Raw genomic sequence first — 24471 nt, forward strand, 5'->3', positions numbered from 1 at the left:
TCGAGCTGTGAGAGGCATCAATGTGTAGCGTGCTGCTCTGCCACAGCTTGATTTGTGCATGGAGGCAATGCAGAAGGGCGAAGGCTGGACTACTGTTTTACAGCTTGGAAACCCAGATTACTTATTGTGAGGGCAGGTAAATGGACTTTTATGGCACCTTAATACTTATCCTGCTTTCAGGGAAGGGTAAGTGAGCATCTGAGTGATGGCTGAGGGATGACCTGTAACTGGGAAATGAGCAGAGGGCGAGAGGATAGGATCTATCAGGGGTCTGCGTGCAAAGAGTTTGTCTTAAAACTGCTTTAGTGATTTCACAGAAAAGCATAAATGATCATGGAATGCTTGTTTAGTGTGACACAGATCTTTTGGGCAATGATGAAGCCTGACAGTTTATCTATTAGTAATTAGAATTAACTGTGTACTTATAAACAGAGAGGGAGTAATTATACAAATGGCTGCAGGAAGAGAAGGGTGTTTTGTTGCTGTTGGAACTAGAAAATAAAACCTGCCACTACAGTAGTCCAATGCTTCACTCCTAAGACTGATCTTTGTGGAAACAGCAGAGAAAATGGCATGCATGGATTATGATTTGAAATACAATCCACACAACCATCCACGGGCCCAAGAACTGCAAGATCCATAAAGCACTGATTTCTGTAAAAGTTACTTCTTTTCCTTGACTAAGGAAGATGCATCCAAGGAGATTTCTTGTCTTTACCTTAGAAAGGTGAATTGTTACAATCTCCAAGGTGGTTCGGTACATCTGTGTTCAGGACTGATCTGTAATTGATGTGTACTCTGAAATACAACAGCTGTAGTGAGGGTCAAGAGATCAGAATTTAGGAGGTCGTGACCATTCCAAAGGCCAGGCAAGATGGATGTATGCAAAGATGACAGAGTTGAAAATAAAGGTACTCATTGTAGTCCTGTTCCAAAAAACTGCTGCTACAGTCTCTTAAAACCTGGTGGCACTCAGTATATGATACAGTTTGTGCATCACAGATGGAATTTGTTGTATTCTTTCTGGTTTTCATATATTTATTTGTAGTGCAGCTGCCTTTTATTGTTAAGGTTACTATTTATTGGTTCCATCCATTTCTAGGTTTTCTCTCAGAAACTATTTTCTTAAACTTTTCCTTTGCCACATCTGTAATTAAAAAAACAAAACAAAACCAAAAAGGAGGGGAAATCCCAAATGAAATCATGTCATTATTTATGCAGCTAGCACATTACTTCTGAAGGCTGTGCTTTCAGAAGCTGTATTCTTGTAAACTCTTTAAGCTTTCTTCTTACGTGAACTAAGGAACTCCCCGGTTTTTTTAAGAATATTGGCTTGGCTCGTGTGTGTAGATGGATTGAGTTAGACAGCAGAGGTTGTTATTTGCTCTTGTCTCCTTCATTTGAGCTGAATAGCTGAACTGGGCTTGAAGTAGCTTCTAAAAGGAAGCAAAGCAAACAATCTGGGAAATAATTGCTTTGGCTATCTGACTTTCGTTTGCCATCATTCTTGAGCCAGGATGATAAGTTTATGCTCAGTTCTTGTGACCTTGAGGATGGCTGCTTGCAATATTTTTAAGACAGAAGTACTTGGGTGAGGATGCTGCCTCTGCACCAGCTGAAGCTCTCCTCTTTGGTACAAACATACATCCAGACACACAGTATCGGGGGTGGGGGGTGGGTGTTCTGCTTAGAAACGATAGTAAGAGGCACAGATATCCCTTATTAATTGGAAAATGTGAAATTATATTTAAATTCTGTCCATGAGAACATGTTCTTTCAAAGCCTCTTCAAAGGTGCCTGGGACTGCTTGTTCCATGAGAATGTTTGTTGAGAGCTCTTTAAAATCTTGAACCACTGTCAACTAACAAATTAATATAAATTATCTCTGAAACAGGTTCATTTAACTCTTATCTAATGTGTAGCATTTGGCCTGTCAGAGTCAAAATACTGTGGCTTATTTTTGTATGGCAAATTGAGTACTTAGTTTATTAAAATTGCTGATTTGTTGTATAATGAGAAGGCCTAGATTACTGTTACTTTTCACAATAAGGATTTAAAGGATAGGTTGCTCTCAAGCAGCAAAGTATTTTTGTTTATCAGTTCACCTTCTGTTATATATTTCGTGGGCATTTGTTAGCCAGGTTTTGGAATTAGTGACTTGCATTTTGCTTTCGATTCTGTCAGCCTTAGTGAGGCTCCATACAAAGACAATTTGGCTTGCTTAATTGGATGCACTGTATCTGAACCAGACAAATATGTCTATAGTTGATACAGATTGCTAATAGTTTACTAGAAGACAAAGCAAACCATTCAGAACAGAAAACTAGTTTTCTGTTGTTAAGCTGCACCTTGCATCATTCAACGTGTTTTCATCTTTGAGCTGGGAGTCTTAATGGAAGCTGTAGGTCTGCTACTTTTAACCATGCATGACTTAACACAAAGGCTGTCGAATGCATTTTGCTGTGATGTAATATTTTTTGCATAGAAGCTTTCACATATTGAAGTATAACTAGCATTTTGCCAAACATTTAGGATATAATGGTGCATGTAAGAAATACGCAGGTTTAATTTCCTTTGGTAGTGGGGGGTCACAGGCTAGCGATAATGATTTCTATCCCCATCCCCAAATTTGCTATGTGTTATTTAGATAATTTTAACACATTAAATCTATGCAGTGCCTGATGATAAGAGCTGTGTTTCCTGATGGCCTGAATTTTTGCATTGTGACTGATAAATGGGGCCTGATCCCAGGTCAGAGGAGGAGGGAGGTCACACTGCACCCTCAAAGACTCGGGTTTGGCAGGGTGATCTGAGCCCTCGGCTCCATCAGATGTTAGAGCTGCTCTGTGTTTCTCCTCCTTCTCCAGTGGTTTTTCACTTTTCAGCAGAGCTGAGTGCTGTACGTTGTTGCTAATTGCAGGTAATGTGGTACTGACATTTTGGAAAGTATACATAGATGATATTCACCCAAAGGATGACACTACCATCTTCAGAGATGCTGATACAATTTTGCTGGCATAGGCTCATTTAGTGATGAATTGCAGTAATAGCAGTTCAAGACCTACAGCATATTAGTGAAAATGAATCCACTGAGCACTAGTCCCATGGCACTACAACAGCACTTAAAGAACACTGATTTTCCTGAAGGGAGGAAAATCAGATTAAGAAATTTACCTGTGGATTTGGGGTTTTGGTTGGTGGGGTTTCCTTTCTTTTGTTTGTTTGGGGGTTTTTGGTTTTTTTTTTTTTTTATTTTTACCAGCAGTGTGTTATTTGTATTTGTTTCTTGATATATGTTACTGTAAGGAATTTAATATACATAAGGAAATATTTAATATACATAAGGAATTTAATATACATAAGGAAACCAGGAGAGTGCCATAAACACAGAACATTGTTTTCTGTTTTGGCAGATGGAAGACTTGTATATGCTACAGAAAGCAGAGACGTAGCACTAGTACTGCTTTAAATCTCTTGTTATATAAACTGACCTAACACCTGGCTATAAAAGGAAAAAAGATCAACATGCTAAAATTGGGAAGATACGTAATAGTTGGTGTAGACAGTGGTGGGTCTCTGGCAATAATGTTCTAGAAATGAATGCAATAATTGAGAAGAATTATTCTAATAAAAGGATGGGGCAACCTATTATTGAAATAGTTGTCTAATTTGAGAGAAATAGGGATAAAGACAGGCTTCGTGTTAATAATGCGTTGGTGCTTTGCACGAGAACAGAGTGTTCTTTCAGCTCTGGAGTGTGATCAGTGGAGAACAGAAATGTCCCAAGCATAATGCTGCACTCCTTTGTGGAATCTCCTTAAAAATCAGACAGGTGCTAGAAAATTAGAGGGATCTGGAATACAAGAATTCCTAAAACAGGAGAAAATAGGCAAGTATGCATCTCCCTTCTCTCCTCCTTCCCCACCTCTACATCCTCCATATCTAGCTTGGAGGGGCCATGTTTGGGACATGCCTAGCGCACATGGGAGACCAGCTGCAAGCGGCTCCAAGCAGAAACCCTTTTCTGCTCTTGGTAAGTTTTAAGGCAGCATCTTTGCATGTCATCGTGTTTAAAACAACCCCTCTATCTGAAATGTCACTTTGATTTGTAGGTGCTTTGCTTCCAGTTTTTATAATTAACCTCGTCCACTGGTGCAATGTTACAGTTAGCATCAGAGAATCATTAAAACATTTTACTTGTCTTTTCCACACACCACAATGTGTTTGAAAAGATTTCAAAATATGTGATGTGTCTTTAGGTTCCCCAGCCATTGCTGGGGAGCCATTGCAGGGAAGGTAAAGAAGGGCTAATAAATAGGCGCTTTTTGGTCAAATACAATGTAATCTTGCAGACCGTAATACACAAGTTTGTGTGCGCAAGAGGCAGGAGAGACATTTTGAAGAACTGGGTTTCATGGATAGTTCCGCTGTTTTAGGGCTAATATAGGCTACAGCTTTGTCAGGTTCACAGCTGCAGAAGGATTATTTGAAGGTTTGAGCAGTCATCGATACTTTGAGCAAGACTTCTTTTGTGCTGAGGGCAGGGATACGTTCCTAATGTTGGCCACATTAAATGGGTCTGCATATGTGAGGGCAATTAAAAAAAAAAAGTGTTTGCTGACCTGTTGTTCTACTCTCTTTGGGAAAAGAAAAAAAAAAAATTGATACATAAGTGTATGGAGGAAGCACTGGTATTTATAGCAGATGATTGTGGGTAGATGTGTGTGTTCGTACACATCAGGTTCTCAATGATCAGATGATGAGTTATGATAAAGAAATATTTTTCTCTATTTTGTGATTTGAAAAGCAGCATGTCACTTCTTTCCAATTGTCTTGCAGTTTCTGTAAGTTAAGAAAGTCAGAGGAATACTTTTGCTGAATAATAAGTAAAAAATAATCAGTAAGCTTGTGCTGCTTTCAGCTAGATCAAGAAGCTTCCTAGTCTGAAGATCTAGCCTTTGACAATGTATTCTAATAATATTATAATCAGATGTAAAATAAGCGAAGGCTGTGTTGACAGCATTGTCCAACGGCTAAGATTTTTTTTTTAAATGAAAAACATTTTGAAATTTTAGGATTACAAAATGATTTCTGCATTCCTAGAGAAAGAGTTGAGTTACAATCTTAAGATGTACCTTTTTGACTCAAATGAAAACACGCTGCTTCAAGTAGCACGAGCTACTGGTTTCTGATTTCAGAATACAGATTTCTTCTGAGAAATTATGATTTAATTACAGAAGTATTTAAAACCCACACAAACAGCGCACATGCATTTGGAGGTGCATTCATGAAATAAAGCTCAGTGAACTCAGGCGAGTAAGTCTGCAAAATGCTTGTTAAGGTAATGTAAGAGGCAGGCTGAACTGCCTAGGTCAAAACTAAAGGTTGTACGGTGTTACAGTCACTATTATTTGTAATGCTTTATAGGCTGATTTAAGTAACCTAAGTTGGGGATAAAGAAAACTTTCTTTCTTTATGCTTGTATGTTGTATGCAGAGTAGTGTGAATGCTCTAAAGAAGACTTTGATATTCAAAGTTTTCATTTAATTTCCTTCTGAAAGAAATATCATTAAAAATTCAGGAGGTGAAAGTAAAACAGACAAGATTCATACGCCATTAAAGGAATTATATTAAGAGTTGTAATAATATCCCTTAATCTTAAAAAGGTAAGTCTCTTACAGAATTAAGGTTTTTCTGCTGCTTTTCATGCTGTGTGAGGTATTACAGCTAATACAAGTTGCTGATTTGAAAGCATCCTCACTAATCCCGTTTGGAGAGCGGCTTGTTCTGTGCTCGTTAGAAAAGGTACGAGAAGAGATTTATAGGTTCTTCGTTAAGTAACTACTTAATTACGTCCTAGGACAACCAAATACCAAATACTGCTGGCAGGTTTCCCTAGGACTTGCCTCTAAAGCAGCAAAACTTAGCCGGTGTGAGAAGCACCACGTGAAACATCTTGGTGCGCTGCGGGAGAAGCGGCAGCGGGTGCAAACATACATTAGCAGGTTCAAGGGCAGGCACTTGTTAGAAAAGGCATTTAAAAGAGCTTACACTCATTTAAAGAGCTTCTACTCACCCTTCTCTGTGAGCTTCTCCTTTCTCTAGCTCCTGTATAACACCCAACAACACTTTTATGGTTTCCTGACTGGAGCTGATCAAATTTTCCATCATCTGAAGCTGCGCTTTCAAGTCCACAACTTCTGTGTGAGGCACGATTTGTTGGCATTCCTCGCTCACCGCGACGGCCGTCTGGCAAGGCTGGGTCTCCTCCATAGGCGAAACGTTTATCTGAAGGGTCTGTTCATTACATTCGGTGGCTTGGCACTGCGCCCGCGACGAGCAGGCTCGAGCATCTCCCGCCTGGGGCTGAACCCCGTTGAGGTGCGCGGTCTGCTTTCTGTCCTCCTCGGCTGCCGGGCACGGTGACCAGTCGGTCTCGGCCGCGAGGTTTGGCAGGTCGTGCTGCGAGGCGTTTGAACCGGCCGCCGGTAGATAAACGGTGGCCACTTCAGTCTTGAAGACCCTCCCGTGGAGGGGCTGGGCGGCCTCCTCGCTCCCCGGCCGCCCAGCCACCGGCCTCCCTCGGCCGGGCTGGACCACGGTGGGCTCCTCCGAAGCGGCGTCGGCCGAGTTTGGGAGAGGCGGCGGCTCTTGGGGAGAGCTGTGCAAATCGCCGCTTGGCCAGGCCTCGGCCCCGTCGTCGCGAGAGCCCCCGTAGGCGCGCTCGTTGATGTGGGAAATGAACTCTGCCGTCTGCAGGCTGCCGGCCTTCCTGCTCCACTGAACGGCCTCCCCTGAGCTGCTGCCCTCCTTGTCCTTAACGTCTATCAGAAACCCGTTGTTTTGACCCTTAAAGGTGTCCACGGTCGAGGCGCTTTTAAGAATATTCCCCTTTTTCCGGTCCAGAGGAAAGGTCTGGTAACACTTTTTGAGATCGGGTGAAGTCTGAACTCCTGTGCTCTTGGTGACGTTGGGTATCGACCTCCGGGCAGGCACTGTCATGTACTTGCGATAAGCTGTTTTGTAGGAAACGGGCTTGGCTTCCCTCTTGTCAGGATCCTGCGCGGTGGACAGCTGTTTGTCCCTCTGCTCGTTCTGGGCCTCACAGATATCTTTAAATCTCACCTGGAGAGCTTTGTTCCGTTTCTTAATCTGCCGGTTGGGATCCAGGGCGTATTTCATCTCCAGCGCCAGTGAAGCTGCTGGCTCAACTTCACTTTCCGAGGCGGTGAGTAAGCATTTGCTGGGCTCTTTACTCACCATGATGCCTGCATTCAAAAACAGGTCAAAAAGCCTCATGTTACAACAGAAATGCTACTTCCCCCCCCACCCCGCCCCCCCCAAGGTTTGCAATATTTGAGTTAATTTCCTCTGTGTTTACTGAGATGATGCTGCTCACAACCTTTTTGCTCGATTCTCCCAAGTCACAGTCCTTCGTATTGGACTATGGTATGTTTTTTGCTGGAAAATCAAGCTTTTTTCATGTCGATAGGTTATTGCCTGCTCCTCAAAGAGGAGTGGGGCTCAGCTCCTCAGAGAGGAGTGGGGCTCAACCCGGTTTGCGTGGCACTGGCGGCTGTCCCAGATGGACACGATGGCTGTCACCCCCGGGGGTGCGAGCTCAGCGCTCGGACCTCACCGCGAGGCAATTGTGGGCTCTTGGGAAACAAGGCATCTGAATTTGCTTGATAGTGAATAACAAGTACAGGGAAAATGTGGGGGAAGTCTCTTTGTACAAATAAAAGTCTAGAGCACTGACTACCCTCAGTGCTTCTTTAATTCAGAATTTTGCTAGCAAGAAGTGGCAAACTGGCATTATCTTTTACAGTACGCTTGCTTGTGAAACACGTTTCTGCTGTGTAATGTACTCTGTATCTTTGCATGAAATTACTTGGTCATTAGAGGTGTCGTTATTTGGGTTTTTGTAAAAAAATTACCTCATAGCTAAACCTAGAACCTGGACATAGATTAATTATTATCAGCAACTGGTTGGTGCTGCTGTACGCATAAAAATTAAGAATCGTTGAAGTCTGTGAAATAAGCAAGCAGTGTATCAATTAAGGTTTTGCTTCAAATGCAAACCAACCCATCCTTTACTAACAGCAGTAATATGCCTTTATAATAGAGCTTCTTATCCCAAAGGATCCTGAAGTGCTGAACCCCCCACCCCCCACCCCCAAACACCAAACGGACAAAAAACCTGTGATGATTCACAGAAATTACTTAATTTGCTATTGAGATATAAGCACCTCCTGAAGGATGAAAAGATGCCAACTGCTTAGCACACAGCAGAAAGACCCAACAGCTCTATTCTGTACAGATCATATGGGACCTGCAGTAACTGGATAGTAAAGACCTAATTTTTACACCTCATTTGAAGTTGTCGGTTTTTACTCTCCTATTGCACAAATTTCTCCCTGATGCTGAGATTTACTGAATTGCCAAATTCCCACTTAATCCAAATATTCTGTGTGTTATCTCCTATTTAAACACTGATGTACCCTCAGAGAGTCTCAGAGTACAATGTAAAATGAGTAAAGGGACTTTCAGGTAAGGTATTTGAAATACATTTCTAATCAAAATTCTTTTGTCTACTGAATAAAAAATGTGAAACTCTTGAAGAGTAAAGTACCACAATAGCGTATGTTTTACAAAGTCAACTCGGTGGCATGAGTGAATCCTTATGACTAGTGTGCACTGAGTTTTAAATTAAAAAGCCATAATGGAGAAATTAATTTTTGATGGAAAATTGAAAGTTTATGAGTCTTTAAAAGTAATACTAACATTTCCCAAAAGTTGTTAAGACACACAAATGTGCATGGCAAGCAATTGTATACTGCAAGGTTGGTCTTCTGGGTTATCAAATTGCTTTCAAAAAAATTGCATGCAAATGTGTCACTATTTTTTTTTTTCCTTTCATGTTTTACATCCCTGTTCCCAGTAATTTGCAAACAAATAACTGAAGGATTTTAGAATCCATCTAGTTTGCCTTTTTCTATCTAAACTTGCCAGGTTCAGGTAGCAACGCATGAGCAGCAATCATTTTAGAAGGGGAAGTTTCTATCTGAATCTGTCTGATGTAGCAGAAAGTCCGCAGAAGACAGCAAAAAGAGGGAAGATTCAGGAGAAAACCATTCAAGTAATGGAATCTGAGACTGCAAGATACTAGTTTTCAAACTAGATATGTATATACCGGACTAGTATCTGATACCAGGGTGACCAAGCCCCTCTTTTTGTGGAAAAAGGATTATAAAATAGAAATGCTAGAGTGAAGCCTGAAGATAAAATTGAGGTGGTGGAGTGCTCTCTTGTACTTTGTGCCCTGCTAGGGATGGGGGGTAAGATCAGTTATCCCTGTGCCTCTTAATACGTGATGTGCCAATATAGAAAACTGGTTTGTTGGGGATTTTTTGTTTCTTTTTTGTTTGTTTGTTTGGGGGGGGTTTGTTTGTTTGTTTCTTTGTTTTCTTGAGGGGGGAATAAAGTAACTACATATGAATGTCAGGATTTTTGTATTCCACAGCTTCCAAAGCTGGTAGTGGTAGGAAATACAGACATCCATCCATCCGTCTGTCTGTCTGTCTATCTAGGGGAGGAATCTTGGAATGTTTTAGTGATTAATGAGTTGCTGTGTAAAATACAAACCTGATCCATTAGCCTGCAACTGGACAGGTATCAGCTTTAGACACAGCTAAAACGTGTTGTAAAAACTACTGTCAAAACTAAAAACTCCGCACTTTCATTAATGTAGAACGACTGGAAGCAAATCTTCCATAATGGTCTGGTAAATTAATGAGTTTAGCAAAAACCTAAATGCAGTACCACAAGAGTCATTATATCCATTAGTTTTCAAATCTGCTAATGTGAGTTCATGCACTAGTAAAGAAATTGTAGCAAATATAAAATGTTGCATGTACAAAGACGTGAGATAGTCAATAATTATGTCTGAAAAGAGAGCACACGTTTTTACCCATAAAAGAGGCTTACAAAAATCAGTAGTTAGATCTGAAAAGTCACTTATTACGAACCTCTCCCAGGGTATCTCAGACTTGTCAAAGTCAGTTTTCTGGCACTTGGGTTTTTTGACAGTAGGACCCCCTAACATACAATTTATTTTAAAGTATTGGCTTGATATTTCATTAGTGTACCTCTAACCTGTCCCAATTTTCAGATTATTTCAGGTACTGTTTGAATCCCATAATCTTTAGGACTGCAGGATCTCTGGGTGTGTTTGGAACAACCTAACAGATGGAATTAATGGAGTCCATAACTCAGATGAAGCCAGGAGTCTGGCAATATTCTACAGAATAGAAATAGATAAATGCGGTACTGTATTCTGTGATGCAGTTAATTTTAAACATGTCTTTAATAGCCAATAAATTGATTCTTCAAAAATTGCTTCTCTCCCTTTCCCAGTTGCGCAGGCCTGATTGATTTAGCTAATCTAGAGTCTTCTATTCCCACTAGTAACTTGGACTAATAATTTTATAGATATCTGTGATTAAGAATGACAACAACCAAAAGAACCAGGTTTTTTTAAGCCTCACTTGGATCTCAGTGTCTCCAAGGAGAACTATACGTGCACATTTGATAAAAGAACGGTTGAGCAAACAGTTGACTGAGTTAAATGTTTGACATGGAAGAGTTTATATAATAATTTTTGGTTCGTTTCATTTTTGTTTTGGACAAGGGTGTTGACTCAAGCTTTGGTTTGCTCAGGCGCTAGCGTTTGCGGCAGTGTCTCCTGGGAGACCCTGCTTAATCGTTCAACCTGTACTTGAGCTCAGACAGTGCTGCAGGTCTGCCCTCTTTCCACTGAAGTTAGTGCCAGCGTCCGTACCGATGTCCTGGGAGACGGGAGCGTGCCATGGGCACCGCCTGCACCCAGAACCCCGGCTGGAAAAGGAAATCTCATCGTAATGTGTTTCCTTTCCTTGCACTCCTCGCCGGTAATTCCACTGACCACTACTCGGCTCAGCAGTGTTTTCTGGATGACAAGGCAAGGCTGGCACACATGAAATGTGCAGCAGTGAAATACGACAGAAGCTGCAGGATTGCTGGATACTTCAGGAAACTACTGAGACAGAGTTTCTCAGTTTGCATGAGTATTGCAGACTTTATGGCTTACACTGTCAGGGGGCTAATAAAGACTTTGAATTTGAATTTTAGTTGCTGATGCCAATTAAATACAGCTAATAAATTTAAACTTTTTGTCTGCAGTTACTCCAAACAAACCCTGATTGCATGAGATGATTTGCTAAGCTAAATCTTTAAGTAATCACAGAGCTTTTTTTTTTCTTCAGTTTTTAGCCTTGATTTGTTTATAAACTTCTGGCTGATTGCCCTTAAATAGCGTTCCATTATGTTTGAATATGGAAATAAACTATTAAAGAAGAATAAAAAAAAAGTGATGCACAGAGAAGCCTTAAGTTAGTATAAAATCATCAGCGTAAGTTATGGAAACCACCACCTTTATTATTTCAGGTTCTCCATAGTTTTATTCAATTAAATAAATCCTTCCCTTTTAGTTGTCCATTTATTGATGCAGTACAGGGTTTTTTTTTCCCCCTCAGTTCAGCAATGTAATGGGCATTCCAAGGAAGGAGACCTATTTTATGTGATTCACGCCTCAATTATGAGGAGCAGTGCGTTCCCAACAGTCCTGTTCAAGTCTGTGCCAGCAGGTAAAGCTTAGGTGCGTAAGTAAATCTTTGCAGGACCTCCACTCTTAATCCAAAACTCTGCAAAGTCACTGCACTACAAGGTGAATTATAGCGTTGAATTTCCAGACTCATTTGTTAAGGAAGGAAAAGGAGATTTGTACCTTACCTTATAATTTACATTTCATTTCTGTCAGTTTTATGAGACAGAAGTATATTCAAAGGCTAAAGGTGTTAATAAGCAGAGGAGTTAAACTTTCCAAGTTCCAAATGCAGATGAAAGGCATAGATTTCAGTCTCTGTATTTTCAGACCAAATGAAGGCTCTAGAGATGCAGCTGTAAACTTCTGTGCACTATTAAGAGTACACATGGCTTTTGTGCGCATATGTAATAGCTTAAAGGAAAAATAATGTAAGGGATTGCAAGTAATTGGGCTTTACCATGTAAAGGAAGGCTCGACAGTGATCTGCAACATCTTTAAGCTTCTGAATATAGAATATATCGGGGCTGTATTTTCTCATCAGAAATCCCTGCTTCCTCATATGATATTTTTCTGTGTCTAAACGCTATCATAAGATTTAATAATGTGTATGTCTTTCAAAACCTATTTGATTTTGTAAGTGTATACATAGAATATAGTACACCTCTATCGTTAAAAATAGACATTTTAAAGAAACTTGGATTGATATCATATATACAAAGACAATATGGAAGCCTATTCTATGTTAATTCTAAATATACCATTGTGTAAACCAGTAGTAGCAACCTAAGGATAGATATTTTACAGGTAATCTAAATGTTTTCCTGAATTTTGAGTTAGACTGCTTATAATATCATGTTATTTCTTTGACTTTCAGACCTTTTGACTTCATTAACTGCATATTTTCAGCCTTTTAAAAGGAATCCAATTGTTAGGTTAACTGACCGTGTTGTTACAATACAAATTTTAAAATTATATAGTAGTATCCTAAGTATTAGTAAGCAATGTCCAGTGAACAAAATTGTACTGATAAGCATGTTGGAAAAGATGAATTATCTTAGCCAGTTATTAATTATTAGTTCCTTGCAGAAATTCTGTCTATTTTTTACGGAGTTTTAATGGAGAAGTAAGAGGATAAAATACGACTTCTGGGTAAACTCAAGGGTGTGGGTATGCCCAATTTTTGTGGTGTAAAAAGTACTGATGACTATTATTAGGAATGCCTCTCCAATGTATCTATCGACATACAAACTGATGGGAGGAGATCAGTCTGTCTTCCTTTTATCAGAATTATTCATGTAGAATAATAGAGTTAGCAGTGCTGGTAAATGTCAAACTAGTATTTTTCTTCTTTTTACATCTGTTTTGAAACCCCTAGGCATTGAACTTGCTTTTTCTCTTTCCCAAACTTCCTTATTTATTGCTCGATACTGAATTTGTTCTTACTGCTGCATTTACGTATTCTGTATTTTATGAAGCAGAGGGTGAACTGCCCTAGCCTTACAGTCTTCCGGTTTTGAGAAGTTTGCACCACTGCAATGAATTACGGAACATCACTACCATTGCCTAAATTGGTGCTTTTCAGCCTGTGGTCTGGAGACACTTGGAGATTTCTCACCTATGTTATTGCCATGCAGACCTGAAAAGAAAGCTCCTGTGAGCTCCCTAAAGGGAGGGGCATGGATGTTATATTTTTACTGAAAAAAATTAAGAGGTTCCAAAAGACTGAAACGAAATCTACTAACTTAGACTAATTCTTTAGGTTTTGGCTATATTCTCCTGCAAAAACTGGCTTTGGGATGCATTATTTGGAATAAAGCATTGCACTGCAAAGTACAAACATTTGGTAGAGTTGTGATGGTTCTTAGTACAGTTTAAAAAAATTGGATCTATCAATCATCTAGATTCAGCGATGACATATGATAGACTTGTAATTGCCTTGAAAGTCTTCCTTTGGCATAAACATGATCATACAGCATTTGATTTGCCTTTTTTCCCCCTTCCATCCACTGGTAGGTTCTGTAAGAATGTTGTATAAAAATCATACCCTAGCTAATGGCTGAGATGGACAATAAATGCCTTTAAATGCTCTTGTGAGCATTAGCTTTTGAACTAAGTGGCAACAAATAGAATGTATGATTTCATAGGCCTGTAGAATTTTAGATAAAACAGGGATCTATTGTAGGATAAACTAAAATTTTCCTTAGAAAACAACTTCCCTGAATGCACAAGCCAGTATATGCTAGTTTCTATAATTTTGACATGTCTACTACATGTTCTTAACACAAGTTTTAATAGTACTTGGGTTTTGTTGCTTTTATATTGTTACATGCATAAAATCAAAAGGAATCCATTCAACGTGATAAAATTCTGTACAATAAGGGTTACTTTGCCCATAATATGTTTGTGCAACTGATCATAACACCAACGGAAGGTTTGCACTTGCACTATAAACAATACAGACCCTTGTGCTCTGAGTTAGTAACTGCTAACTTCGTATCGGAACAAATCCAATGTCAAAAGATACTCCCTGTCAATTCATAGTGTTGTCGTAATGTCAACCATTTGCTAGAATTTAGTGTACTGGAAAAAAACCCCACCACGTTACTGTTAAAAGAATTATGCTTATTTTTCTTACTGTGCTATGCAGCTATTGCTACTATGAAAAATATGAGGAAAGGTTTATGGGCATTATTTTGCCATGTAAATCTGTGCAACTCTTTGTCAGTGTTACAGCTGGTACTCGCGGTATAAGGATGCTGCTCAGGATGTGTTGCTAGGAGAATCACAAATAGTTCTGCTTATACTGTACTGTCTTCCAGGAGTCCAAAAGCCAGCATACTTTCACTGGAAGGCTTTTTCATTATTATGGGACTTTCTGTTAAATAATTTAAATAGCAAGCTGTTAAAAACAAGAGCTTAAAGACAGTTCCTTATCGGCATTATTGTCGCACACTAACTTCTATTTGTTCTTAGTAAACATCAATAGTTTTTGTGGGTGTTTAAGAAAAAAAACCAAAACCCACCGCCAAAAAGCAGTTCTGTTCTTTAGCTTTGGCCAACAGGTTTGCCAAACTGTCAGACCTCCAGAGAGGGGTCTGGGTGCGAGGGACCGAGAACAAGTCCAGACTGTGAGCACCTCCATCAGCTGCAGTGTATTTTCTTTTTCATCGTAGCTTCTCAATTGTTGGGTAGGGTAAAGAGGAGAAATGAGATAAGCGGGTTCCAACACCATGCTTTAGTCTCGCATCTTCAGTTTTGCTGTGCAGGTATCGGAAGGGCACCGCAGTGTGCTTGCGTGCAGTGCAATGTATGCAGATCGGTCCGTTCCCCTGGGAATGCAGATAATCTCATTGTATGGAAAATGTGTTTTGTAGTCTGTGCTAGTGCTTACTACAAATGGGAGATGACAGACATGAATGACTTTCCTGAGGTCAGTGGTTGTAAGGCATCCCAACATTGTCAGCTCTTTCTACTTGGATTAGGGTTACATGCAGACAAGCCTTGGGAGGGTGTAAAGTGGCGATAAACAATGTGGCTGGCTAATTTAGGTCTAAACCTGACATCGTTAGCAGGATATTAATTGGGTGAATAATACCAGTCTAGGAGATTCGTATTTGCACTCCAGTGCTGTCAGCAGTCACCAGGAAATAAAGGCTGTGTAATTTTCACCTTCCTGAGGAGCACTTTTGTGAAGCTTCTGGTTTCAAGCAGGTTCTGGTTCTGGCTCTGCTGTAATTGTAAATTATCGATGTACAGTTAGACCTGAGCGTGCTGATGTTGGTGAAAGACAAGAGGAGTGCACAGCTCGGTTTGCTTTCTGCTACAGCAAAGGCTCATACAAAAATGAGCATTAGTTACCCAAAAAGGGTGTTATTAGAAGAGCAAAAAAGCTGTGCTTTAATTGGTGTACTGCATGTGAGCAATAGTCCCTAATGTAGCAAAACTTATTTCATAACAGCTGGTTCTAAGATCCTTCTGAAGTAAGTAACATGAAGGAAGAGCCAAACTCTGATGTGAGAGGAAGCAGTCTTGAATCTGAACATCGGGGCAAATGCTCCAAACCCCAACTCCCGAAGTCTCAAGTTCTCATTAAACATGAGGACTGTGGGAGAAGGGTCAGAGTTGATGGATAGCACTGGCACAAACAGCTCCTTCCAGGTCACCAGAGAAAACATTTTTGGTTCAGTGTGGGAAGAACTGTGTGGAGAACGAAGCGGGAAGCAATGAGAGTGTGCAAGGATGGTTTGGAGATGGTGAATAAGTTGCTTCCAGGGTCTTGTGGACCTGGGACAATGTGGAGTAAGATCTCAAAATAAACATTCTGGTGATGGCTGTTTAGGATGGGTTATTTGTGATGTGGGCGATTAGGGACTGTATTACAGCAATAATTGGAGATCCTCTTAAGAATATTGATACGCCCCTTTTGTCCATTTCAGTTATATCCTCTGCTTGTCTGAAGCTGCAGGACTGGGGCCGAGAACTCCCCCGTTGTTAATCAGGTTTGCCTGATAACACTCTAGGCACCAGAACTGTCTACTAGACAGATAATTTGTGTCACGTTTATTTTGGCCTTGTGTGTTTTTATACTATAACAAAGTGTGAATGCAAGAATATAACACATTATTCTCACCAACTTGTGAAGCTAGGACTACCTAAAATACAGATACAACTTGAATTCAGCAACTTGGGCTCAGTCTGCAGAATGGATCAGTGTTATCGGTGTTACCAGGCAGTTCAAGCATCATTTCTGCTGAATTACTCTCTTCAGCACTGGGATATTTTATCTGTCTCTTTGTCAACTCCTCAGAGATATTGTTGTGTTTTATTTGCTGATGGCCTTGATACACAAACTGATCCACAAGTTAAATTTCTTTACTTGTGGATACAGAATCACAGAGTGGTTTGGGTTGGGAGGGACCTTGAAGCCCACCCAGTCCCACCCCGTGCCCTGGCAGGGCCCCCTCCCCCCAGCCCCGGCTGCTCCCAGCCCCATCCAGCCTGGCCTTGAGCACTGCCAGGGATGGGGCACCCACAGCTGCTCTGGGCAGCCTGGGCCAGCGCCTCGCCGCCCTCACGGGGAACAATTTCTGCCTCACAGCTCATCTGCATCTCCCCTCTCTCAGCTTAAGGCCATTGCCCCTTGGCCTGTCACCACGTGCCCACGTACAAAGCCCCTCTCCAGCTTCTTGCCGGCCCCTGTAGGTGCTGGGAGCTGCTCTAAGGTCTCCCCGGAGCCTTCTCCTCCCCAGGCTGAGCAGCCCCAGCTCTCCCAGCCCGGCTCCATGGCAGAGGGGCTCCAGCCCCCTGACCACCTCCGTGGCCTCCTCTGGGCTCGCTCCAACAGGTCCGTGTCCTTCTCATGCTGGGGGCCCCAGAGCTGGTCGCAGCGCTGCAGGGGGGTCTCAAGGGAGCGGAGCAGAGGGGCAGAATCCCCTCCCCCGCCCTGCTGGCCACGCTGCTGGGGATGCAGCCCAGGGCACGGGGGGCTCTCTGGGCTGCGAGCGCACATTGCCGGGTCGTGTCCAGGTTTTCATCCACTAGTACCCCCAAGTCCTTCTCTGCAGGGCTGCTTTCAGTTAATTTCTGATTGTATTTACAGAAGAGAATAATGGATATAGTAACAAAATGGGCATGAACAACCAGTTACTAATGATTTGAAAGAAAGATGTAGCTTGCTTTAGATTTTTTTTCTTACTCATACATAAATATGCAAACATTACTGATTTCACTAAATTGTCTATTCTTCCTCCTTCTTCCAAGGAGAGCAGGAAGTAACTAACCAGGCCAAAACTACTTTTCATGTTACTAACTTTAAAATACAGTCCCAAATTTACACAACTGCTTAGGGGGTTTTGTATTGAGCATCACAGAGGCTCTGCTTCAGTTTTGAAAAAGTAATTTATACTGTGCTTGGGCTGTGTAACCTGCACCAGCTTTGACTTCACCAACTTGTTGCAAGCAACAGCATCGCAACTCTGGCATGAGTGACGACTGCTGTGATTTTCCAGGAAGCACAAAGCAGTCTTGCTGTGGTTAAGCTGGGGTATTATCAATACCCAAACTAACCCATTTGAAAATAGTTTTGGATATATCCACTCGTGCTGTGGTCACAGTGGTGGGCTGTCATACCTGTGTTTTGCTTTGTGTCTCACTGAAATTGAACAAGACTTCTTAGTCCTGTGGCTGAGGTCACTGTGGGGAAGTGAGATGATTTAAGTTGTATTGGTCTCGTAATTATGGGCAAAGTGGGGGTCTAAATACAAAATGACAATTTTGACCTGCAGATTTTGCTGGACACTTTTAGCGGTACAGCAAAGGGTTCACAGCTTTAAGTGTTATGGCTATGACTTCTTTCATAGGACTGTTTCTTGTGTGACTGAATTACTGACCAGGTGTCTGCATTTTTCCTGGAGGTTAAAAGAAAACTGAAGATCTGAGGAAGGATAAAACAAGTGGGGAAGGTGGGGAAGAGCACACAAGTACATCCTTCTTCGTTAGGTTTTGACACTTCCTCCTCACTTAGAGCATATGGAATGATCTTCCTTTGCTTTTGTTTTTAAAAGGGTTTAATTTTATACCTATGTGGGCTTTATTTACAAGCATGCTATAGCAATCACGGACAAGCAAAAATAACACAAACCACTTGCTTTTCTTTCCCACGGATGCCATAAACATGAGTTAAGGTTGGGATTTTGCCAGTATTATTTCAGTACAAATAATAAGGAATTCCTGTACCAGGTAAAATGGAAGTAAAAGTAAATACAGATAGAGGACAAAGTCTTTGGATGATAAAAAAAAAAAAAGAAAAAAGTTATTTGTCTCGCTGGAGATGGGCAGAAGCCTTCAGCTTTGCATCCAAAGGAGCGGATGTCCATGTAGAACTTCAATATGGGAAGAAAGCATTCTTCAGCACACAAACCTGAAAAGGAGCACACAGCTGCGGCAGCCAGCGCCTGCAGAAAGAGTTTGCGGGGGGCTTCCACAGCGCTGGGGTGCTGTTCAGAAGGCAGCGTGCCAGCCCATGTGCTGTTGCTGCAGCTCTTGTTAAATCAGGTGCAAAAGCCAGGTGCTTCCATGTTCTCTGGCCCACCCGCACTGCTAGCCTGGTTAATGAAACTCTGGTGTCAGATGAAGGTTTTAGAAACCAAACTGGTAACCTTCCTGCAGCAAAAAGCCAGTGCCGTGACCAGTTCATCTCAGACTGTTGTAGTCGTTTAGTGAAATGTTCCTTTTTGTGGGATCGCTGGCCAACCACTTCCTTCAGCTCTCCTGAACATTAACTGCTGGACTATGGGTGAATACTTTGGTTTGGTTTGCTTCTCAGTATCTGAATATTATTATTTTACTTGCACTGAAAATTAATACTAAGGTCTCACTTCCAGTATTAGAAATTTCCATGCGGTTTGGCTGCACTTAGCCATGCAGTTGGATTTGTAACACGGAGAGCAGCACACAGTGGGCGAGCGTTTTGCTGGTTACAAATGACTGCTCCAGTCTGTCTCTCTTAGTTGCTGCAGCCTTAGATCTATTGGGCCATAACTCTGTGGCTTTTGCGGGATGTTTAACACACTTTTTTGATACAGGCTGAGTCGGAGGCCAAGTGATCAGCGATGCGCAGAGACTGGGGAACCCGATGTTTGGTAAAGCTCTGGCACTTCCCTGCAAGGACAAAAATCCTCCTCTTGTAAGGATGGACTAAGAAGTTCAGATCTGCAGCCAAATGCCATAGGACTTGGAGGCCTTCAGACTCGGGGCTTTTAAATCCATCTCTTTAATTCAGACTGTGAAAATGGCCCTTATTCTTCTACACTCTGTACTGAAATCAGTGAAATTGGCTGGAAAAAACTATCGCTGGAGTAAAATCGGGCCTGGTGTCCTTCTGCCACCGAAGGGGGAAAAAACAGGCAAAGGGAAAGGACACCAGGAGTTGCTGTTTGAGCACTGAATTGTTAGTTTTACAACCAATTATCTTTGCCTGTGAGGCTTGCGCTTGTATGTATAACTGGAAAGCAGGCGAGTTTTCAGGCACTGAGCACCACAACGCTGGGCTGTGCAAATGTACGAACAAGCTGAACTATTTTTGAGAGTATTAAGGGATCAGCAGAGAGGCTGTTTACTGCCTAAATGTAGTAAAATTGTAGTAAATAAGACTTTGAAGTGAGGATGTGCTACTAAAATAAGAGAATGCTCTGATCACATTCTGTGTGGTCAATAACAATTTAAATTTGAATGTCAATAACTAATGAGTCGTACCGGTGTCTGTTCATGGGTTATACAGTATATTCTAAGCAGAATAAACACAAGCACCAATTTTCAGATGGCTAAATATGGAACTCCCACTGAATTTACCACTCTGAGATATTTTTTTCTTCCTTAAAATATGCTCGTGATCTCATTTCCTTAAAGCCTATTTAATTTGCAAACTGATTAGTAAAAATATAAGAGAGTATTGGGCTACAAAATAGATTTGTTGCTTACATGTTTTTTAGTATCTGGCACAAATTATCAGCAGTTCTTTAAACAGTGGCTGTCATAAAGCATAATAAGACCTTTTTAATAGCTAGTTTAAACAATTATGTGAGTTTTTTATGTTCTCAAATATTCTAGATTTACTGTAATTTCCTCAAGTATGCATGAATTACATGACTGCACATCCTCAGTTCGCCCTGTCCAGCATGACTATGGTCAGATACGGAACTGCCTTGAGACATCGCAGCTCACTAGCGTTGTGGAGGTATCCTTACATTTGAGCATGGATTTTTGGCAAGCTGATAGGTTTCCCCTGGCTTTCACTACCACCACGTCAGTCCCTGCAAAGGACCAGTATGGCTAGGTTTGCTTTCCTATTCTCCAGAACAGGATAAACAGAGCATTAGCGTCAATATTTCCCTGTCATTTGTACAGTCTGTCGTTGAGTTTGGATTTCCAAGTGAGGGAACAGTGTGTTGTGGTGACCAGTAGTGTTCAGTCCCCGGTAGTGCATGTCAGGAAGACGATGCACACCCTGAGATTCGGCACTTGGGCAGGCTCCTGGGCTTCTTAGTCATATTTTCCTTCTAAATGTTAATCTCTATTGAACTTAGCTACTCTTTTTTTCTTCTTCTTCTTTCTTTCCTCTGAATTAATTACATATGTTGTGTATCTCTCAAGCAAAAATGCTTCTGTCAGTGAAACAGTTAACGGGGGGGGGGGGGGCGGGAAATGCAGAGATGCTCTTAGGAGCTACTTGTTTGTGAGCTTAATTAGTAGAAGGGTGCATTGAATGTTAAGTGCTGTCCCTCTTGATAAGTAACTAATACTTCCTTTTGTGGTGCTGTTGCCCAGCTGGTTTTTCTATGTGTCAATCTGGGAGAAAGGCACTGATTTCACTCAAGATTAGAATTACTTTGAATGTCTTGTTAAAAACACACATCGTTAATAACTATGGAGTCCTAAAGAATACATATTTTTCATCAAGGGCACCGTGACATCCTTACCAAAAAAATAAATTAAAGCTTATTTTGGTATCAGCCTTCCCCAGTGAGCTTACTCTAGGAAGGCGGTATGCTTTAAATGCAACAGCACCTAAACTCCGGGACAAAAAAAACCATATTTTACAACTGTTCAGTGTAAGTATTTGGATTAGCAATATACATTATGCATTTCTATTGAAATCAGCGAATGTGTGCCATCACTGTATAGAAGAATATAAACCTCCAGATGATAAATTAGTAATAGCTGAGCACTGAGATATTTTCATCTGAGCTGTTCTATGCGTTTATAAGGCTAGAAAAAAAATCCAGCTTTTAACTCAGAACTGTTATTTGTACTTGAAGAGAACAGTATTACTGTAGCTAAGAAAAGCAGGGATGAGCAGGCTGGTAACACGCCAATAGGCTTCACACCAGAAGTAAGGGAATATGCAACTCTCCATGCTTGTCATATTTTTACTATAGATACATTTGCTTGAAATTTCACACTAAATTATTCTGAGTACGTGGCTAGGACAGTTCCATGTCATGTGATTATTACTGGGTTTTTTTTAATTTATTATTTTGCTAGTAGTTTTTCCATCTAGCAGCGAGATTTTAACCTTGATACATGCAGCATTCCTGACAGCACTGTAAATACAAACGGTAAGCATGATGAAACACATAAGCAGAGGGAATAAATGCCCAGTTTATATTAGGTATGACCTGTTACTGTTCTTTCTGTTATCGCTTTCCAGCATTCAGCAGAAAGAAAAAAAAAATCTAAAAATAAAATCATTCTCAGAGGTTAGAAAAACAGGTCTTTCCAAACTTCCTGATCATAGAGCCTAATGAGTTAAATTTTCCTCAGTGATGTGCATGCGGGATTTTAGCTGCTTACACATACAAGGTCAAACGAAACCACTCCATTACCTATTCTGACTTGTAGCAGAGAGGGGGGCACGGTTCCTTTGGGACAGACCCCTCGGGAGATGGTGACATAAGCAGAGAACATATTCTCTCTGCTTTCACCGTTGCCAGATGTCCCTGTTGTGCCAGGGCTTGCTGCCCCCCACCTCCCCCAAACAGACCCGAGCTAACTGCAGTCCTGCATCCCCCTCGCTGCCGTAACTCCATGTAAACATGGCATTAAAGTAGAGACGCTGAGGTCACCGGAGAGGATTTTTACTAGCAATAGGAAGGCAAGATGGAAACGCGAAGCTTTGGAGTCCTTGCAAGGTGCAAGGTCCAGGACCGTGACTGTGGTGCTGGATCCGTGCTTCCTTTTGTCCCATTTGCCTACTGCATTTTCACGGCATCTCTGGTTTAAAGGTGTTGGATGATGGTGATGGGGAACTCGCGGGGGCGGAGTGGTTTATTAAATTGGGAGAAGCGCTGCTTCTCAGGAACGGCAGCTACAGAACAGCAGCAGCAGGGTTTGTGGGTTTGTTTGGGTTTTAATGAAGTGTGATAGCGCAAGTTGGTGGATGGACACAACCGCTGCTCTTCCATTGCCATGGTGTAGCGCCACTTCGTTCGGGCTGCGTTCGGGCTGCCAGCGCTAAAGTTAATAAGCAGCGGTAGTTGCTTGCCATCAATCCTGCAAAAGCCTAAAAGCACTCTGTGCATCTCCCCTCGATCCCCCTGCTACACAACCTCCCCTGCCCGGCGGCACCAGGACGGCAGCTTTAGGGCAAAGGCTGGTATTTTTCTAGAAGAAAGTAGGGCTTCGGGCGCGTGCAGCGATATTCTCCCGCTCTGCCGTGAAAGTTACCGACCGCGATCGCCGTTCCAGGCGGGCACCGACCATTGCATAACGCTCCCGCGGGCGCGCAGCTGAGGCGTTCTCCTCCTCCCTGCAAGTTTTCCTCGGGAAAACCCGGGGACGCGGGGCTGGCGGGGGTCTCCCTGCCGGCGGCGGCGGGCAGCCCTCGGCGCGGCGGGCCCGGGGCAGCGGCCAGCTTACCTTGCACTCCCTCAGGCAGAAGTGGCGGTCTGCGCGCTGCCCGGGCGCTGCATCTCCCTCCCTCCGCCGGGCGAGTGGCCGTCGGGAGCCCCGCGCCGGCCGCGCATCTGCCGCCCGCCGGCGCCCGCGGCCGGGGCTCAGCTGCGGCCGCCCGAGCGCTCGCTAGAGGCAGCCGCCGCCGCGCGCTCCCCCGCTGCCCTCATCGGCTGCGGCGCCCGGCGCGGGGGGCGGGAGGGGGCGCCGCGGCGGGGAGGGGGCGGGGGGGGTCGCTCCTCGGCCGGGGCCGCGCCGCGGGGCGGGCGGCTCGGGGGGAACTTGTTGAGCGGGACCGGCGGCGTCCCCCAGCCGGGCGGGAGCGGGCTGGGGCGGGGGGCGGGGGGCGGGGCCGGGGGCGGCCCGGCGGCGGCGAGGGGCGGGGCGCGGCGGGGGGCGGGGCGAGGGGGCGGGGGGCCGTCCCGCCGCGCGGCCGCGCTGGGCCCTGCGGGCGCGTCCCGCAGCGCCGGGCCCGGCGGGAGCGGTGCCCAGCGCTGACCGGCGCCCCCTGCTCCCGGCGCGGGGCCGGGGCCGAGGCCGGCACGCCGCGGGTCTCCCCCGCTGCTCCTGGGCAGCGGCGTCTGGCGTGGAGGGAAAGTATTTCAAGGTACCGAGCGAGTAGCTGCGCCCGTTGCTTTTAAATCTCGAGTAAAATGGACGCAAGTTCCCAGCGAAGCAAAGGCTTGACAGGCAGCAGGGGCTGACGGACGCGGTAACCTTCCTAAAACTTAAATCCCGTCTTGCCTCCTTTGCTCGCAAATCACTTTGCCGTTTTTCAGAGGACGTTGCAGAGGTGTTTTGCATAAAGTTGGAAATTAAATGGGTCAGGTGTATGTAACGGGCCCCATCTGACAGGCTGGCAGAGGGTGTCGTGTGAGGCATGGGAATCAGCGGGAGCTGCGTGGTCCACCCCCCGCGCCGCCGATGGAGGGTTTCCGTGGTGTTGCCACTTAATAAATGTTTTCCACCCCAGCATGAAACTCCCTTAGCCCCGTTACCACCAGGCACACAGCACGTAGGTTGTAGCGACACTACCTCCGCCATCGGTAGCATCACCAAGGATTGTTGATCTCCGGAGTTACCGAAGGGGCCCCTGATTGCAGGTGGCGGCTCAGCCTGGCTGGGCGAGCCCTGGGATGCGATGCCCCGCTGCTGCCCGGCTGGACGCGCCCCGTGCCACACCGCAGCGGGGAGGGACGCCCAAGCCAAGCGCTGAACAAGTTCGTACATCGACGTAGCACGATGCAGCAGAAATACTGGCTCAAGTCCTGGATGTCTTTTTAGAGTTAATTAGCTGGAGCAGACCGCTGCACCAATGGATGCCTGCTGCTGCCGCAGCGGCTGGAGCACCTTGTTTGTGCCAGCTCTGCAATGTTTGC

At 43.4% G+C, this 24471-nt stretch overlaps 2 protein-coding genes across 4 annotated transcripts in view; one reads left to right on the plus strand and one right to left on the minus strand.

Annotated features, from left to right (window-relative positions):
- INSYN2A (inhibitory synaptic factor 2A) overlaps positions 1-23396 on the minus strand; it is a 47112-nt gene extending 23716 nt beyond the window's left edge. The window contains exons 1-2 of one of the 2 annotated variants that reach the window (XM_056351330.1): positions 23060-23396; positions 6077-7268 (exon numbers count right to left, since the gene is read on the minus strand). In XM_056351330.1, coding sequence (XP_056207305.1) covers positions 6077-7263 — 1187 coding nt within the window. In that variant the 5' untranslated portion in view covers positions 7264-7268; positions 23060-23396. Of the gene's footprint in view, positions 1-6076; positions 7522-23059 lie in introns of those variants that run through there. The other variant, XM_056351329.1, reaches the window with a different exon arrangement.
- DOCK1 (dedicator of cytokinesis 1) overlaps positions 1-24471 on the plus strand; it is a 319207-nt gene that overhangs the window by 130933 nt on the left and 163803 nt on the right. The gene's annotated exons all lie outside the window — the stretch shown is intronic.

Source organism: Falco biarmicus, chromosome 9 (assembly GCF_023638135.1).
Source record: "Falco biarmicus isolate bFalBia1 chromosome 9, bFalBia1.pri, whole genome shotgun sequence".
Taxonomy (NCBI): domain Eukaryota; kingdom Metazoa; phylum Chordata; class Aves; order Falconiformes; family Falconidae; genus Falco; species Falco biarmicus.